Source organism: Panthera pardus, unplaced genomic scaffold (assembly GCF_024362965.1).
Source record: "Panthera pardus isolate Hobbes unplaced genomic scaffold, ASM2436296v1 HiC_scaffold_12, whole genome shotgun sequence".
In the NCBI taxonomy this organism is placed as follows: domain Eukaryota; kingdom Metazoa; phylum Chordata; class Mammalia; order Carnivora; family Felidae; genus Panthera; species Panthera pardus.
In genome coordinates, this window is record NW_026526677.1 from 96,706,273 (window position 1) to 96,724,383 (window position 18,111).

The following is an 18,111-nucleotide window of genomic DNA, read 5'->3' on the forward strand; positions in this document are numbered from 1 at the left end:
AAAATGTCGAATACACTCAACACGTCCACCTCAGACCACGTCCTTGCTGAGCTCTCTTCCCCTGGTGCTTACCTCACTTTCCTAAGAATCCCCATGTCAGACTCTGCCTCTAAGGAACCTGACCCAGCCCAGAAATGACATCCTTCCTCTTGTCCTCCCTCTCTGTGGGGCAGTGTTCACCCTTCACCTTGTAACCCAACTGTCTCCTCTTCTACGAATATTTGTCCAGGCAGAATTCATTCATTCATTTGTCACTGCTGTGTTTCAGCCACTGTGCTAGATGCTGGAATAAAGCCCAGGGCCCTTCCCCTGGTTGCTCACAGGCACGTGGCGGAGATAAGTACCTAAACAGATACTAATAACATCATCCAATAAAAGCAATGATAAAGATAAATAGATGCACAGGCACCAGACTCAGCCTGGGGACAGAATCGGGCATGCCTGCGGAAGACGATGATGTGCACACCTGGTCCTAAAGGAGGACAGTCAGGGAGGAATGAGATGAATACCAGGTGTGGTGGGAAATGAAGACAGGGAGGTGGGGGTGCTGGGCCTGGATCATGGAAGGCCTTGGGTGCAATGTCACACATGGCAGAGGCCATGAGATCACGCCTGACAAAGACCCATTCATTTTGCAGGAGAGAAGTCATTCTGTCTTCTCTTCCCATTCAGTGACCCTAATAAGAGACCTTCAGCAGAACGAGGAGGCCAGAAGTCAGAAGGCACAGTTCAACAGCAAATGGGAGATCTGGAAGCAGAGGTGGCTCTCTCCAGGAAACTGGAGAGGGAGGGACGAGAGAGACTGAGTAGAAGCTGGGGGTGATCCGGGTCAAGGTTTGCTCTAGAATGAACATGTTTATGGGTTGAAGAGAAGGACCTAGCGCAGGAGGGGGAGGTGATGACAGACAGGTAGACCCCTGAGAGGGCAAGACAGAGAGGGACAGGGGGAGGGGAGAGGATGCCCCCTTCTCTGAACCTGGAAGAGAGGGGGTGAATAGCACGGCACGACAGGTCATTTCAGAGGCCGAGTGCAGGAGGGAGTGGTGCCTGGGGAACACAACTGTCTGAACCAGGAGGCCCAGAGGTGGCGATGTGGGCTCGGTGTAAACACAGAACACAGGTGTGGAAGGTCACTGAGGGAAGCGGAGGCCGATGGGACTCCCACGTGCCTTGAAGACCCACACTGGTAAACAATGCTGTGCCCCCCCCCCCCAAAGGCTCACCTTTGGGGTGAGCAAAACTTGATTTCCCTCCTGAGTTTCCTTGCGTTCTGTATTCTTGGCCACAGGGTGCCAAGCAGGAGGTGATACTTTGGGGGAGGCAATGTAATCGGATTCAAACCATAGGGCTTGCAAATTCCGTCACTGCCCAGGAGCACCCAGAGAAAGGAACCCCCTTCAACTCAGCCGGGCAGGCACGGATTCTGTCTGCCTCCGAAGCCCCATGAATGCCACCCCCATTGCCAACTTCACTGTCCCCTCTCTCTCTCTGGGTGACTAATGGAGGGAGAGAGGAAGCAGACGGAGAGGAGAGAGACACAGGAAGGGAGAGGTTGGGATGGAAGCAGAGCCTGATGGGTGGGCAGGGAGCCGCAGAGGAAAAAGAGAACAGGGCTTGGGGGTGAGGTCAGGACATGTGTTTCAAACAGTCAAGCATCAGGAATAAGACCACATACCAGATCTTTGGCAGAGAACTTTCTTTTACACAACTGGCCCCAATTTGTTTCTATGGCCTCTTCGGCTGTCCTGAGGTCCCCTCCTACTGCGCACTTTGCTACCCCTCGGATCTTCACTGATGTTTTCCTTTCCTAGAATACTTCTATCTCATTCTCAGCCTGGTTAACATACTCCTTCAAGGCTCAGCTCTGGGTTACCTCTTCCAGAAAGCCTTCCCTGAAGCCTCCCAGGCTGGCGTAGGCAACCCGTGTGCTCACGACTCTCCACACAACACATTTTTGGAGCACTTCACCTTACGTCGACATAACCTGCTAGTGCATCTTTCTTTGCTACTAGACTCTGAGTTCTCTTGGGACAGAACTCAGAATTTGATTCATTCTCTACCCCTAGAGTTTGGCACAGAATAGGCATCGATAAAATCCACGAAACTAAACTGAGCCAGGGGGATGCTCAAAACCTCACCCTTCACTGGTGGCCACAGGATTGCCAGTAAGAGATAAAGACACTGGCTGTGAGGGTCCTTGTCCTGGACCATGAAGAACCTGGCTGTGCTGAAGCCTGGGGGCACACGGCAGGGGAGAGGCCGTCTCTGTTGAGCTCTAGCTGTGGATGGCTGAGACGTGGGCTGCTGTATTGCCCCCAGGAGTGGCTCACCTTCTGTTGCCCACCCCCATAACCCCAGCTGGGATACAGATAGCATATTTATTTCTAGCGTCTCTTATCTTAGTGGATTTCCCTGCATCCTTTGATACCGTTTTTTGCAAGGAAATGTCAGAGTCATAGAGGGACCCTGTGTCCCAAGGAATCACTTCCATGTCACCTCCATCTCTGAGAGCACCAGCAGTGACCCGGGGCTCTATGCTGTGTTTTGCCCAACACTTCACTGCACACTGTCATTGTGATGGCCATTATTCTTTTCTCAGGGAGAGATGGTGACTAATAATAACATCATGGGAAAAACAAATGCAAATCATTGAACAAGCAGATCCCGTAATGCATATTAATAATTCAAAGTAAATACTAAATCTATCCCTCAGGCCCCCAAAGAAAAGAACCTTCAAGCATCCTGAATTTGATCTTCATGTCAGAGATGTGAAAGCTACATACTCTGAGTTCATAGCTTGGACATTCGGGGTATCTGGGTGACTTAGAAAGACGGGCCCTGCTGGGCTCCTCCTACCCTGCCCCTCCACCCCTTTAATCGATTCCTCCTTGATGCCCATTACTAATTACCCCTGGTTGTGGGCTGAATTGTGTCCCCCCTCCCCCCCACCTCCCCCTTCAAAAGATAGGCTGAAGTCTTAATCCCCGGTACCTGTGAATGTGACCTTATTTGGAAATAGGGTCTTTGCAGATGTAATCATGTCAAGATGCGGTTGTACTAGATCAGGGTGGGATCTAAACCCAATGAGTGGTGTCCTCAAAGGGGGAGAGAGACTTGGCACAAAGAAACAAGGTGCAGAGAGAGAAGGCCACGTGAAGACGAGGCAGAGAGGGTAGTTATGGTGCCACAGGCCAAGGATCGCCTATAACTGCCAGTAGCTAGGAGCTGATTTTGGATTCTTAGCCTCCAAAACTGTGAGAGGATAACTTTCTGTTGCTTAGAGCCACCTAGTCTGTGATACTTTGTGATGGCAGCCCCAGGAAATGAATATTCCCTTCCCTCTCTATCTCTTTATGGGGGAAGAAACGAGCTGTGTGGTTCCCATGGCTCTTGCCTTTAGCCGTGACCATATCCCATGAGACCAGGGCAGGACATGGGCCTGGAAGGTGAGCTGCCCCATTAGGGCCTTGGTTCTAGAGCAGGAAGCAAGGGAGAGAGACTCCCAGTGAGAGCAAGGAATCAGCTACCATGAACAAGAGAAGGGGCGGCACACACACACAAAAAAGAGTAAGTGTTCATGAGGCTCCAATGGTGTACGTGTGAAAATAACTGGGTCAGAAAACAGCATGCAAGTCTCAGGAGTCCATATACCTAAATGCTGAAGAGCATGTGACACAAGGCAGAAAAATGCAATTTCATAATACACTGGTTGGGACAACCTACGAGCAAGTTCTATTTTAAAAGAAGAAAATAACCCTACGAGGTAGAACGGTAGAAGAATGTCGAACGTCAAGGAGATAAGGAACCGCCTGAAAATGTTCAAATCTAAGGGTAGAAGTTGATCAGATGAGGAGAAAAGGACAACTAGGATGCAAACCGCATGGACAGAATGACTGATAGGCTTGTTTTGACACATATGATGACGACACGGAGGAGAGGGCTATTACTGCACCGGATGGCTTCATCTACCCGGACCTCCGCTGGAAACCTCACGTGGCTAAAGGCGAGGCATCTGATGTATTCCTACCTCACCTCCGTGGCCATTTAATCTCACAGATTGATGAAGAAGTGACCGGCAGCAAAATAAAAGTCCTAGGATCCTTAGAAGAGAAGGGTGACGCCATCTCGTTCATCTACTTGACGAACGTGTGGAGCCGTGACTGGGTGCTGTGTGCTCATTTAACATAAAGACGGATTCGGCAGGGCTCCTGCCCCCCGAGAAGGGCCCACGACTAGTACTGAGCGAGTTAGACATGAACATCCCCCCAAATCACAATATGATTCATGCCATCATGGATACAGGAGCCGACTGTTCTGGGAAGCACAGAGGAAAGCAATTGGGGGGTTGGGTATAATATCCAAGGAAGGGAAGAAACATGGGCGCAGTGAGACCCCTGCCTTAGATGCTAAGAAGGCACATTTTCAGATAAATGTGAAAGGGCAGGCAATTAGGAAGCTCAGAAGCCTCTCTTCGTCAGAGAAGGAGGTTAGGGCGATTCTAAGGAAGGAACGAGATCTGGAACGTTGCTCAGGGAACTCTCCAGTAACAGCTCAGAATTTTAGAAGAGCATGTATACAAGATGGAAAGGAGTCCCCTTAGAGATAAATGATGCCACAGATCAGCGAGGATGATGGTAAAAGGTGCACACCCCATACCAGCTCCTCCGAAACGCTGAAGTGACGCTGCCGGTGGCTTGTTAGTGCTCCCAGTTGTGCCCAGAGCAGGAGCTGGGAGGAGGAGTGGCTGGGTGTGTCGCCGGGTGGTGTCCTCAGGCTGGGTGATGAGCACTCGGAGCTCCTCAACCCCCACCTGCCCCGTCCTCATCAAGGGAGTGGAGGGCAGAGAGAGGGAACGGACACCCAAGTGAACAGGGTGATTGTAGGAGAGCCCCTGATGGGCTCCGACCGTGTGCAAGACTCCTGAATCCCCGGATCCTAGGGGGGCTGGGGGGGGGGGCAGGCAACGGGGAGACTAGAAGAGGTGGAAGGAGGCCAGAGCAGGGAAATATCATCCTGATCTCAACAAAGGGGAGGAGGTGGATTGGGCAGGCTTAGCGCTTACAGACGCCTAACCTGTGCTAGGCATGTGTCCTCCTTTGCAGATGGAGTGACTGCCCAAGGACACACAGCCCTAGCCAAGCTGGGATTCGAATCGAGGTCTGTGCTGTCTCCAGTACACTGTGCTACATTATGAAGGATACCATTTCTGTTCCTAACTTGGTGCCCGTGACTTGGGCAGAATATTTTTCGCTCTGAGGCTCAGTGCCCTCATCTGCAAGATAAAACGACAGAAAATCTCCAGGGCCCCTCTCTGCTCGGACATCCTATGCTTCTCGGATTCTAGGCCAGCCTGATTTCAGCCGCGCGGCCTGGCCCACAGACCCAGGACCCCCATTCTCACATCCCCTTTCCTGGTGTCCGGCCTGTGACTACTCACCAGCACAGTGTGCTTGTAGGCCCTGTGAATCACAATGCTGTAGCCAAACACAGTCACGTCCACCTGCTTGACCCACAGGGCCAGCGACGGGTCCCGGTCCTCGTTCTTGGCTGTGACGACGAACGTGGGGAAGGCGTCTGAGCTCGGCCTGTTTCCCGTGGTGCACAGGATGAGTGGGCAGCTGGTCTGGAAGTCAAAGGGGTAGCCGTCGAAGGTCAAGTAGTGGCCGTAGCCCGAGACGATGCAGGAGGCGTCGGTGCGGGGCTGGCAGTAGTACAGGCCGCCCTCCTCCATGCAGAACTCATCATCCCTGCATGGGACGCTCTCACAGTGGACGCTGTTGTCCGAGCCGTTGCAATAGCAGAAGATCTGGCAGTCCAGGTCCACCCAGAAGGTCTCGTTGGTGGCAAGCTGGTGCCCCTCAAAGTTGCAGCCGCACTCGCTCCGGGTGACGCACTGGCTGCCTCGCAGGGCGTAGCCCTCGTCACACTGACACGCCTCAGAGCAGGTGTCCACACAGATGGGGCCCAGCGCCAGGGTCTCACACGTCTCTGTACATGTCACGCACTCCTCGAAATGGCTGTTCTCCGGGCATTCCAGAGCTGAGGGTGGCCAAGGAGGAGACAGGAAAGGGACAGAGGTCAGGGAGAGTGTGTGCGCGCTCACTGGATGCATGTGAGTGTGTGCACGCTGCACGTGCACTCTTACTTGCACGGCACAGTGAGCTCGATGAGTGCCGTGTGCTCTGGACTACTGTCATCCTCATCTGGGGTGACCAAAGGCTCAGTGAACGCCTCGTGCTCCTGCGCTCCCGGTGCGCTCAGCGCTCCACGTAGAAGATTCTGAGACGTTGAGCCTCAGCGAGCAGTCACTACATGCCAGGCACCGTTGTCGACTGTCTGGTGTGACTTTGCTCGACAACCTGGGAGGGTAAGCAAAGCCTCATCATCCCTATCTTACAGACAACAAACTCAAGTTCAGTGACTTAACTTAATCCAGCCCGTAAGTACCAGAGAGATTCGAATCCAGATCTCCCAATGCCAAGTCCCCTGACTCAAGGACTCTGGAGACTCAGAGACGGCGTCCTGGAAAGAATCAGCACTTTGGGGACCATAGAGACCTGTGGATACCATCTCTGAGGACAATACTTACCTAGTACAGTCATTCTGAGGATTAATGACCTAATATATGAAGTCTATAGTACAGTCTCCTTAAATAGTATGCCCTTCCCCTCTTCACCCTTCCTTCTATTAGGATACACTTTATGTAGGCATTTTTACTCTACAGATTGACTCTGTCTTTGTCTGTCGTTTCTCTGCTCCTCATGCCCTCTGGCCTCTTCTACCTCCTCTGCCCTTGGTCACCCCGTCTTTTGCTCACATTCTCTCCCCTGCCTGGATGGACCTCACAAAGCCAGATCCTACCCATCTGTCAAGATTCGTTTCAAACCGCACCTCTGTCCGGAAGCCTTCCCTGATAGATCAAGTCTCTGAGTCACAAAGTACAGCACACGAAATGCTAACTGCACGTGCTGCTTACCATCATGGAGTTCTGGGCAACCTTTCCATGTCTTTTTATTATTTTAGTCTGTCAGAATTCGACCTGGCCCGGGCATGGATGAATCCAGAGCCAGAAGAAATCTACCTACACGTCTGTGTAGTCTAAAGGTCTGTGGAGGTCCCCATCACCACCTGGAAGAACAGGATCTTGCCTTTTTAAAACGTTCTTTAGCTTTTATGCATGCTATCCCTCCTTAATCGTGTTTTACAATCCAAGGACAGAGGGGACACGACAGAGAAATAAATTGCACGGCAATGAAATCTCTGCCCACAAGTACCAACTCCACAGTTCTGCACTATGTACTGAAAGCCAATCCTTTTCCTCTGGGCTAAAGGACCATCTCCACTCCCGTTGACTACAATACCATACGGTTTTGGAGTTGAAGGCTAGTTCAGCACCGATTAAATATGTCTGTATGGAGGGATTTTCACATTTGTCTCTAAATTATGAATGTTATAACATTGACTGCAGGTTTATGGTGATAGCAAATAACATGACTTATTTAAATGGCTCTCACTTTATGACTTATTGTGTTGTCTGAATTTGTCTGAAAGTCTGGAACATACAGACGTGAAGTAATAAAACTTCCCCTGGCCCCTGAAATGCCTCTGTGAAATTATTTAATTGGGCAGCCTGGCTCCGCCGACAAGAAGGCTGGTTAAAAATATCTGAACACAGAAGCAGTGGTTGTCTCTTCCTAGGTCCAAAGAAGATCGTGTTCCTGATTTGCAGCTGTTGCCTGGTCCGATCCCCAGGATTAATGACCCTACGAGATCCTGACCAGATTAACCCCTTAGTACCCAAGTCTTCGTTAATCAAACGTGCATACTCCCATCCTTCTTGCCAGACCCATGTACACAAGGTCTGGCTGAGGCACGCTGGGGGATGTCTCAAGCATGAGCCCTGACCCTCCACCCGAGGAAAGCATGTTCTCCTGGGCTGCTTCTGTCCACATGTCTCTCTCTAAAAAAGGCATTTAAAAGAACTTCCTCCAGCTTGGCAGAAAGTAAGAACGTGACAGAGGCGTGCCAAAAGGACATAGGAGGCAACTCGAAGGGCTCCCACAGCCCAAACCTGGAATAATTTTAACACCAAGATCGTTAACGAGTGTAATAGGAAATATAAATAATTGAAAAAATAGGAATCTATGTGTCCATACTGATAAGATAGATAATTGACATTTAGGCTGCTATGTGTCCATCCATAGCTGAATGGATAAAGAAGTGGTGTGTATATATCTATATCAGTATCTACATCTATATCTATATCTACATCTCTTTCGATATATATCTGTATATATATAAGCATAGATAGATAGATAGATAGATACACACAATGGAATATTATTCAACCATAAAAAATAATGAAATCTTGCCATTTGCAATGACATGGATGGGTCTACAGGGTGTAATACTGAGTGAAATAAGTCAGTCAGAGAAAAGCAAATACCATATGATCTCACTCATTTGTAGAGTTTAAGAAATAAAACAAATATGGGCACCTGGGTAGTTCAGTTGGCTAAGTGTCTGACTCTTGATTTTGGCTCAGGTCATGATCTTACAGTTCATGAGTTCGAGCCCTGCACCAAGCTCCAGGCTAACAGTGTGGAGCCTTCTTGGGATTCTCTCTTTCTCCCTCTGTCTGCCTTTCCCCCATTTGCTCTCTCTCTCTCTCTCTCTCTCTCTCTCAAAATAAATAAATAAAAACTTAAAAAAAGAAACAAAACAAATGAACAAAGAAAAAAAGACAAACCAAAAAGAAACAGACTATTGAATATAGAGAACAAATTGGTGGTTGCCAAAGGATGGGTGGAGGGAGGGGTGACATAGATCAAGGGAATTAGAAGTATTCTTATAGTGATGAGCACTGAGAATTGCATAGAGTTGTTGAATCGTACTGTACACCTGAAACTAGTATAAGAGTGAATGTTAGTTATACTTTGATTAAAAAAAAAGGTGACTGAGATAGATAAGTGAATGGATGGATGGATGGATATAAATAGATGGCAGGCAGACACACAGAAGAGACGGAAGACTGTTACTTATAGTGGACTGACATCTATTGTTTGGTCAAAGTGGACAGAGGGCTGGAGCTGGAAACCATCAGCTTGTAATCGTCACGCTAAAGACTGATACAAGCAAAGGTCATCAATGGGCACTAAATGGAGGAAGGGGATTTTGATATCAGCCTACAGTTAGCATTTTGCCCCATTTGCTTTATCAATCTCTCACGCTCATTCTCTCTCTCTCTCTCTCTCTCTCTGCAGGATGTTTGCACCATCTTATTAAAGTATCTTCCCACGGGTTGCTCATTAGTTGCAAGAGAAAAAAACACTGTGCCTGCAGAGTGGAGACATTTGACACCTGACCAGGGGACCAATGTGCCCATCGCCACTGAGAGGAGGCTGGATGGACACGGCCCCTACATGTGATGTGATACCGTGAGAAAAACACACATCACCTCTGCCAGAGTGTGAGAGGGGACGCACAGCAGAACCTAATCATGAGGAAACATCAGACCCAAACGGAGAGCCATTCTATTTTCAAAGGTGGGAGGTTGTCGTCTTTAAAAATGACAATAAAAGAGAAAAAGTCAAGGAACTGTTCCAGATTGAGGGTAACCAAAGAGACGTGACAGCTCTAAACACAACATGTATCCTAGCCTAGATCCATATTGGGGGGAGGGGGATGCCATAAAGGACATTATGAGTCAATTGACAAAATTGAAATATAGATATTAAATGATTATATCAGTGTTGAATGTCCTAAGGGCAGTGAGTATACTGCGGTTCTGTAAATGACAGTCATTATTCTAAGGAAATACACACTGAAGTATTTAGGGGGGCCAAGGGGTATGATGTATGTAACTTACTTGCAAATGCAGAGAGAGCGTGTGAGAGAGAATGATAAGGCAATGGGGCAAAATGCTAACTGTAGGTTAATCTGGGTAATGGGCACACAGATATTCTTGTAACTTTTCTGCAACTGTGAAATTATTTCAAAACAAAAAGTTTTGAGAAATAAACAAACTTAGAAAGAGATATAGTGGAAATGGGAGAAACAGATGTAGACGATGGAATCTTAATGGTGGCATCGGTTTGGGTTTAGGGCTGATCTTTTTGGTGGGAAAGGCATGGGTGCTGAAGTCCAGGTGGGGTTAATTGTTGGTCCAGGCTTGGGTCCTGCCCTCTCAGCCACTCCTTCTCCTGCCTTTCTACATCACTATTCCCACCGGCCTCCCCCATCGCCTAAGGGGCTATACGTCAGGTCTTCTCAGCAATTATTCTAATTACTGCTAATACTGGCACTGCCCTGCTGAGAGGGGTCAGATACTCTGGGCACAAAGTGAAAAAACCAACATGGGACTCTTCATGGCCATTGTCAGGCTTGCCCCAGGGAGCGGTGCTAATCTCTGCTCCGCGAAAGGCACCCTGACCGATCACTTTCTGTTGAAAGAACGGAGCCCTCCTTTGCCAAGAAAGAAGACACCGATGGAGCCATCACAAAGACTCCCAGTCTTTGATATGACGTGTATCCTCCACTAGATAAAACCAGGAGTCAACGGGATGGCTAATCCTTCTACAGTGAAGAGATATTGTGTGATTAGAAACAGAAATAAAGGTGAGGAACAGTTTGGTTGGGGGTGATGGGCCTTCCAAAGGACACATCAGATGAGGAGGCTACACACCAGAGTCAGACTGCCCCGGAGCTCAATTCCCCCACCTCCCCGGGGACCTCCCGCATCAGGTGGCCCCGACTTACGGCAGAAGTCATAGGTCCGCCAGGGGCCCACTTCCACGTCGGCGTTCTTGCACGCGCTTGCGTACCGGGCCACGGAGTCACAGAGCTCCGACTCATTGCCTCCGCTCTGGCACAGACGGAAGAGGCAGGTGCGGTAGTAGGCGGTGACGTTGACCACTCCATGGCACTCGAGGAAGGAGCTGTTGGAGGGGTCATTGATGATGCCACACCTGGAGCGGCTCCGATAAAATTTGAGCAGCTCCGAATCATTGTTGCAGGCCTTCAGCAGGTCCCCACACTCCCCGTTGCAGATCTCCTCGAAGGTCGTCCAGCTTTCCAGGAACACCGCCAGGTTGTCCGTGCACTTGCCGTTGGGGAGACAGAACTCATCGCTGGCGTTTGCGTTGAAGAAGCCACACAACCCGCCGGTGCAATTGAAGTAGGTGGTGGAGAGCCGGATGTACAGCAGTCCGATGTCTGTGTATTGGACCGTCACAACACCCCTCGACTCTACTGTCGTGCTGTTTTTGTTGCGATAAATTTCCAGCTTCCCCGAAGGATGGAAAAATGGTAATTCTACCTCCTGGCCATTCAGCTGAAAAAAAAATCAAATCACTCTCATCACTTCCAGATGCGCTCAGAGTACCCACTGTTTCCTAGGCTATGAAATAGAGACACGGTTCTGCCCGGCGACTCACCCTTTGAGAAAATGTCAAGAAGCTGACAGTCTATGGGCACCACACAGACAGACGCAAACTGTTTTCTCATGGGCACCTCTGTTTCTTTCTTTCTACTCCTCCGATTCAACACATTTGTTGTTTCTCTGCGTATACATGCGACCCTAGGCTAGCCCCAAACAACAGTGAAATGTGAGTAGACGTGGTCTTGATATACATGTGGCTTTCTCCTTCTGCGTGATGGCTCCTTTTCACTGGTGGCGCCCCTTCTTCCCCACCGTTCTGGCCCCTTCCTTTCCTTCAGATTTGTTCCTGTGCCCTAGCCCCTCGGAGGCATATAGTTATCTAGCTGTCCATCCACCTTATCTACCTTTTACTATTCTTTTAATAAATTAATCTCTGCCAGTGTGTCAATGGGAATGAAAACAGCTTTTTCAGTCTGCGGAGGTGTGTTTCCTCTTCTTGCACAGCACAGCACCACGCTGACTTCTGTCTTCCAAATTAGACTTCATGTTGGGCTAGGAGCAGGGAGGCCTGCCCTCCCGTCATGCCAGCTCTGCCACCACTCAGCTGTGAGCTCCCCATCCCTCGCTTAGCCCCTGGGGTCTTCATGTGCAAACAAACAGTTGTACTAGATGATTCCTAACGGTCTTTCTTCAGCTAATGATGTGGATGCCTAACGACGAATATTTTAGACCGGGTCAGAGGGGCAGGAAGTGCGATGGCAGGTACCCTTTGCCTGACCTCAATGGGTTCCCATCTACAGGGAGGAGAGTCGGTATAGTACAAGGTAAAAAGCACAGACTTTGAAGCCAGCCTGCCTGGGCTCACATATCACTCTATGGCTGTGTGTCCCTGAGGAAGTTACTTAACCTCTCTGCGCCTCGTTTTTCTCATATGTAAAAGGTAAATGAGGATGAAAACATATCCCCCATAGGTTAGGTGTGACAACTGCTTAGACTAGCGCTTGGCACACGGTAAGCGTCCGGTAAGCATCGGCTGTTACGGAGACCTAGTCCTGCTTTAGCTGTATCTAATTTGAGAGACTCCAGCCTCACTCCATTTCACCCCCGGGGAGGCTGATTCGGTGCCGAACGTTAGGCAGCGCTCCCACTTCGGAGCCGTTGCCTTCCTGGAATCCACTCATGGTCAGAGCCAGAAAGGCATACCCGAAGAGTTCCTTCGCTTGGTGAGACGCATCAGAAAAGCCCCAAGGGCAGCCGGAGTCTTACCTTGACTTCCGAAGCCCCAACTCCTCCGATCTTGACCTCCTGGTCAGCCACCAGGATGCGAACGCCTCGCAGCCAAGCAGGCCCCGCATCGGGCTTCTTCTTGTTGATATCAATTTCCAGATACTCGGGCCGCTCGGGGCAGGTCTTGAGGAGGGTGTAGGAGAATTCGGTGGGGAAGGCGTAGGCCGCGCCGTCGAAGGTGTGCAGCACCTGGCTCTGGCCGAGCAGGCACACGGTCTCGCGCTTGGGGAAGCAGCCCTGGTAGCCGTCCTCCACGGCGCACACCTCCTCGCTGCGGCACGTCTTGTTGAAGCAGTAGACGTCCCCGCCCTCCTCGCACAGGCACTGCACCGTGCAGTTGGCCGTGGCCCAGAAGAACTCCCCCATGGTGTAGTAGTGACCGTCGAAGTCGCAGCCGCACTTGTGCAGCGGGACGCACTGGCTGGTGCTGAGGACAAAGCCTTCGTTGCACTCGCAGCCCTCGGTGCAGGGCGTGGCGCAGTTCTGGGAGGCCGTCAGGTCAGAGCAGGTGTCCGGGCAGCTGCTGGTGCACACGGAGTAGTGGCTGAAGCTCGGGCACCGCACCGTGGACACTGACGTAGGGGAGAGGAGAGAGCGTGACAACAGATGAAGGCCCCGGGGTGGTGACCGCGGGGAGCCACCACACACGGGAGCCCCACGGGGAAGGGCGCTCATCGGGCGAGAGACTTTGCGACTGCACCCGCAGAAATCAGCTCGCTGCTTTGCGACAGCCACGGGGCAACGTGATCGGATCATGAACTTTCGACTTTTCGAATCGCGATCATCTTGACTGAATTACACTTCAAGTGGCGATCCTAACTGGACTACACTGATTACTCAACATCGATTTATTTATTTTTTATTTATTTTTTTAATTTTTTTAATTTTTATTTTTTCAACGTTTTTTATTTATTTTTGGGACAGAGAGAGACAGAGCATGAACGGGGGAGGGTCAGAGAGAGAGGGAGACACAGAATCGGAAACAGGCTCCAGGCTCCGAGCCATCAGCCCAGAGCCTGACGCGGGGCTCGAACTCACGGACCGCGAGATCGTGACCTGGCTGAAGTCGGACGCTTAACCGACTGCGCCACCCAGGCGCCCCTCAACATCGATTTATTACTGGAGGATCTACAACCACTCAGATGCTCTAAGATCTTCGGCTGATGGACACAGAAGTCAATCTGACCTTAAACAGCATAGCCTATTCTTAAGAGGAAATAAATCCAACTTGCAGGAGAAAAGAAAAGATGAAAAGGTGGGAGGGGCCATTTGAAAACATGACATTTCTTACAGGGAGGCACTCAAAATACCTAAGTGAAGGCTATAAAAGACGATGAGCGAAGACTATGAAAATGAGTACTCTAGGATCTTAAAAATAAGAAAGAACCTTGGTTATGGGAAAGAATTTGTGTGTCTGCACTGCCAGGAGACTGGGTTGGAGCTAGAGGTCTCCTCAAGGCCCTTCTTGCCTCAGAAGCCTCTGGTTCTCATTTTAAGAACGTGGGAGTCTACATAAATGCTTGAGTCGGGTCGAATCCAAGAGGCAGGGGCTCAAGGGACTGCTAAACTAGCTGTCTGAATTAACTGAAATTCATAGCGTTAACATGAGAGAGAGGGGGTGGGCAATGTGGAAGATGGGACCACTAGGGGAAAAAGTAGCCATTACAGGCAATTTGCTTAGGTAATTTGGATGTTCTTAGATTATACAAGGATCAAAAAAAAAATCCATAATCAATCTCAACTTGAGTATGCTCCTGGCATACTTAGAGGCTGGTCAGTCACACAACAAGCAATAAGAAAACACTGTCTCTTCGTAGTTGGATCAATTCTCTGAGAATTGAACCTGATACACGATTTTGTGAATCCAACATGTACTGAGGGGGAAGAAAAATCTCCCTTTGGTCTCGGAACTGAAAGAAACTTTGAAACCTTCTCATCTGCATGGGAATCTAAAATGCACGGACATAATGTTCTGTATACCCATGTGGAAAAACCAAGGGCCAGGAGAGAAACAGAATTCCAAGAAGCTGAGTTGTTTTTACTTGTTTGCTTGCTTGCTTGTTTTAAAAGTTTATATAATTACGAAAAGAGAGGTTTAAGTGGGATAGAAGGAGAAAAACGAGACGACTAAGTCGTACAAAATGCTTCATGCAAAAATGTAACTCAAAAGAAGCTGAATTTCCCCACGCTGTTAGGGCTTTCTCCTAACCACCTAGCGCTTCTGAAAAAGGGCCTTCTTTCCTGATGTTCTGTGCTCCCTGGCTGCAGCCCTTTTCCCACTGGCACCAGTGGGTCAGCAAAAACATGGCAGAGCAAGAGACACAGAACCTAGAGGGACGGAAGGCGGAGAAGAGTCAAAGAACAGATGCTGTTGGTTCCACTTGGGAGGTGAATTTCCCCCAAAGCTGGTTATGATTACTCAGACCAGTGTCTGTGTTTGCTCAATGGCCACAAACACAGCCACCTTCGCTCTGAACACCCACCTCCCTTCTTAACTCAGGGATAGCCATCCCTGGGACAGGGCCTTCCTCCCGTCAAGCATTTCCTGCCACTCACTCCCTGTTTCTGGACCATTTGTGCTCAAATGGTTTTCTTGTTTTCTGGCTATGGTATTGGGTGGGCAGGAAAAGTAAAGACCCTTTTTGCTGTTCATTCTTCATAACGTGTGGCTATGTTAACCTCACCCTCACTCTTGGGCAATTTGTCTTAACAAGGAGAGTTTTGAGGAGCCCGGAAACCCTCTCCCCGGCCCCCTGCGCGAGCACGCCCTTCCATTTCGATGGGATGCCAGCTTACCACACCCAGTCTGGACCCGCCAGTCTCCGATTGGAATGCCGAGGGCCTGGCACACGAGCGCGTAGGCCTGGATGGCTTGACAGAGGAGTGTCCCATTGTCCCTCACGCTGCACAGGTCATACACACAGCTGTGCACAAAGGCTGTGGGGTCCACGACGGTGCCACACTCCCACAGGGGGCCGTCCGTCTTGTTGAGGAAGCCGCAGTAGTCCGAACCAAAGAAGAGGGCTTCCGTGGCTGTGTCACACAGAGTGCAGTTGTCCACGCAGCCCGAGTCGCACTTCCAGTCGGCATGGTAGACCCGCCAGCTCTCTCCGAGATCCAGGACAGACATGGCCGGCCTGCCGTCAGGGCGGAGGAAGTCGTCCAGTGGGTTTTTATTGTAGTTCCCACAGAGCCCACACGTGGAGTTTATGTAGGAGCCTGGGATGGAAATGGAGGCGTAGTGCTGGCCATCAAACGTCACTAAGAGCCCAAAATCCGTTTCCACGGCAGTTGACATGCCACTCTGGTAGATTTTCACCGCCCCCAAGTCTAAGGTGACTGGCAAGGAAGTCACTAGGTCATTAACCTGCCAACAACAGTAACAATAAAAGGCAGGTGAGCAGGTGCCAGGGCAATGGGTCCCGCGGAGGTCGGGAAAAGGAGGCCAAAGCACTCTCCAGAGAGAATGCCCCCCCCCCCCCCCGATGGCCTAGGCTCCGGTAAGCTTGACTTCTGTTAAGACAGAGGCCTGGGGGAAGCCACAAAAGCCGGGTGGCGTGGGCCAGCCAAGCACTGTGCATTTGAGACATGACAGGCATTACCACTACTGCCCTAGACTCCTCTGGGGACCAGGTTGTTGTCAACCCTTCCTGGCTGGCTCTAGGGCTGGCTTCAAGTCTCTTGGTGAAAGACTAGTGATGCTGTTTTCCTTTTCATTCGTCTAAATTCATTCTTTAAGTCTCCACTGAAGTCACATCTTTTCCATGACCTCGTCACTGCCTATAGCACTCCCTGATCCCTCCTCCCAGCTGAAATGTGTGCCATGCTGCCCTGGTATTATTCTCTGAGTGCATCACCCTGTCACGTCCTGATACCAGGACTATGTCATGTAATCATTCAGCAACACGAGCAAACGTGAATGCCTACTGTGTACCAAGCACTGTGTTAGGTGCTAAGGAATAAAGAATAAAGAAAATAATTGTCCCCACCCCTCATGGAGGTCCCGGTCTACTGAGGAAGAGAGACACAAATAGATATTTATAATACCCTGTTGTAAATATGCATTAATGGATCATACAATGGGAGGATAGCAAGTGACCACTATATCCAGCCTGGGGGGGGGGGGCACACAAGACTTTTTGCAGGCAGTAAGTCTACCCTGGGTCTTTGAAGATGAACAGAAGTAGACAAAGGAAGACCGGGCTCAGGGAATTCTAGGACAAGAGAGTAAAGGCGGGTGGTTAGGAACAGCTAGGTGAATACGGGGTTGCCCATCGGGCGGGGCGGCCAGAAACGAAGCTGGAGACATGAGCAAGGTCCACGGTCCATTTAGTCAACACATGGCAATTTAGGCCTCTCTGTGTGCCATGCACTGTTCTAAGAGCTGGGGATTCGCTTTGAGTGAAATGGACACAAATCTCTGCTCCACGGAACTTATATTTTAGTTGAGGAGACCGAAACCAAACAAAATAAACAAGTAAAATATATAGGTATGCCAGGTTGAGCAATTATGCAGAAAAATAGAGCAGGGAATGGGGATCACAAGTGCCGGGGAAGAGGGTTTTTAACTTGAAATAGGATGGTCAGGGAAGGGGATATTTGAGATGAGGAAGCAAGCCAGGAGCTTATCTGGGGTGACAGTGGATCACGCAGAGGTGACAGCCAGGCCCAAAGGTGGCGTGTGCCTGGGTGCTCCCGGCACGACTGGAGCAGAGACAGCAAGGAGAGGGCAGTGGCAGATGATGCCAGAGAGATAAGGGCAGCCAGAACAGGTAGACCTTTGTCGGCTATTGTAAAGCCTTTGGCCTTGACTCCGAGCAAGATGGAGAGCCAAGAGTGTGTCTAGGGCAAAGGATGGACGTGATCTGACTTCCATCTTAAAAGAATTCCTCTGGCTTTCGTGTTGGGTGCAGACCCTGGAGGGCCTTATAAGCCATGTTTTAAACAAAACAAATTCCATAAAAGCAAAAACAACTTGGATTTCTATGCTGCAGAGAAAGCCCCAAAAGGTTTTAAGTAAGGGAATGACATAGTCAGATTTGCATTTCAGAAAGCCCACTCTGGCCAGCAGGTCAAGATTAGAAGCAGAGAAACCAGACAGGAAACTGATGCAAAAATCCAGGGGCGATGGAGCATGAGGGCCTAAACTACATACAGACGTGAGAGAGTGGGACAAGCTCATGGAGTCTGCTCAGTAGGACCTCGTGGGTTTTTTTGCAGCGGGGAGCAAGAAATGGGGAACAGTCAAGGGCGAGTCTCAAGCATCTGGCTCACGTGACTGGGTGGCTTGAGAAGCCTCCAACAAAGAGAGCTCATTTTCTTCTTTTTCACATTTAACACGCACAGCACCTGGAGACATCACGTTTATAGTCTGGGATGGGAAGGTTATCCTAGGTCAGTCCTAGGTGGTACACACTGTGAGTGCACAGTCAATACATTGGAAC

General features: G+C 49.9%; 1 protein-coding gene across 1 annotated transcript in view; it reads right to left on the reverse strand.

Annotated features, from left to right (window-relative positions):
* Positions 1–18,111, reverse strand: part of TECTA (tectorin alpha) — a 66,969-nt gene that overhangs the window by 33,301 nt on the left and 15,557 nt on the right. Inside the window, 4 exon segments of the mRNA XM_053900358.1 lie at positions 5,438–6,039; positions 10,759–11,332; positions 12,647–13,239; positions 15,464–16,034. Coding sequence (XP_053756333.1) covers positions 5,438–6,039; positions 10,759–11,332; positions 12,647–13,239; positions 15,464–16,034 — 2,340 coding nt within the window.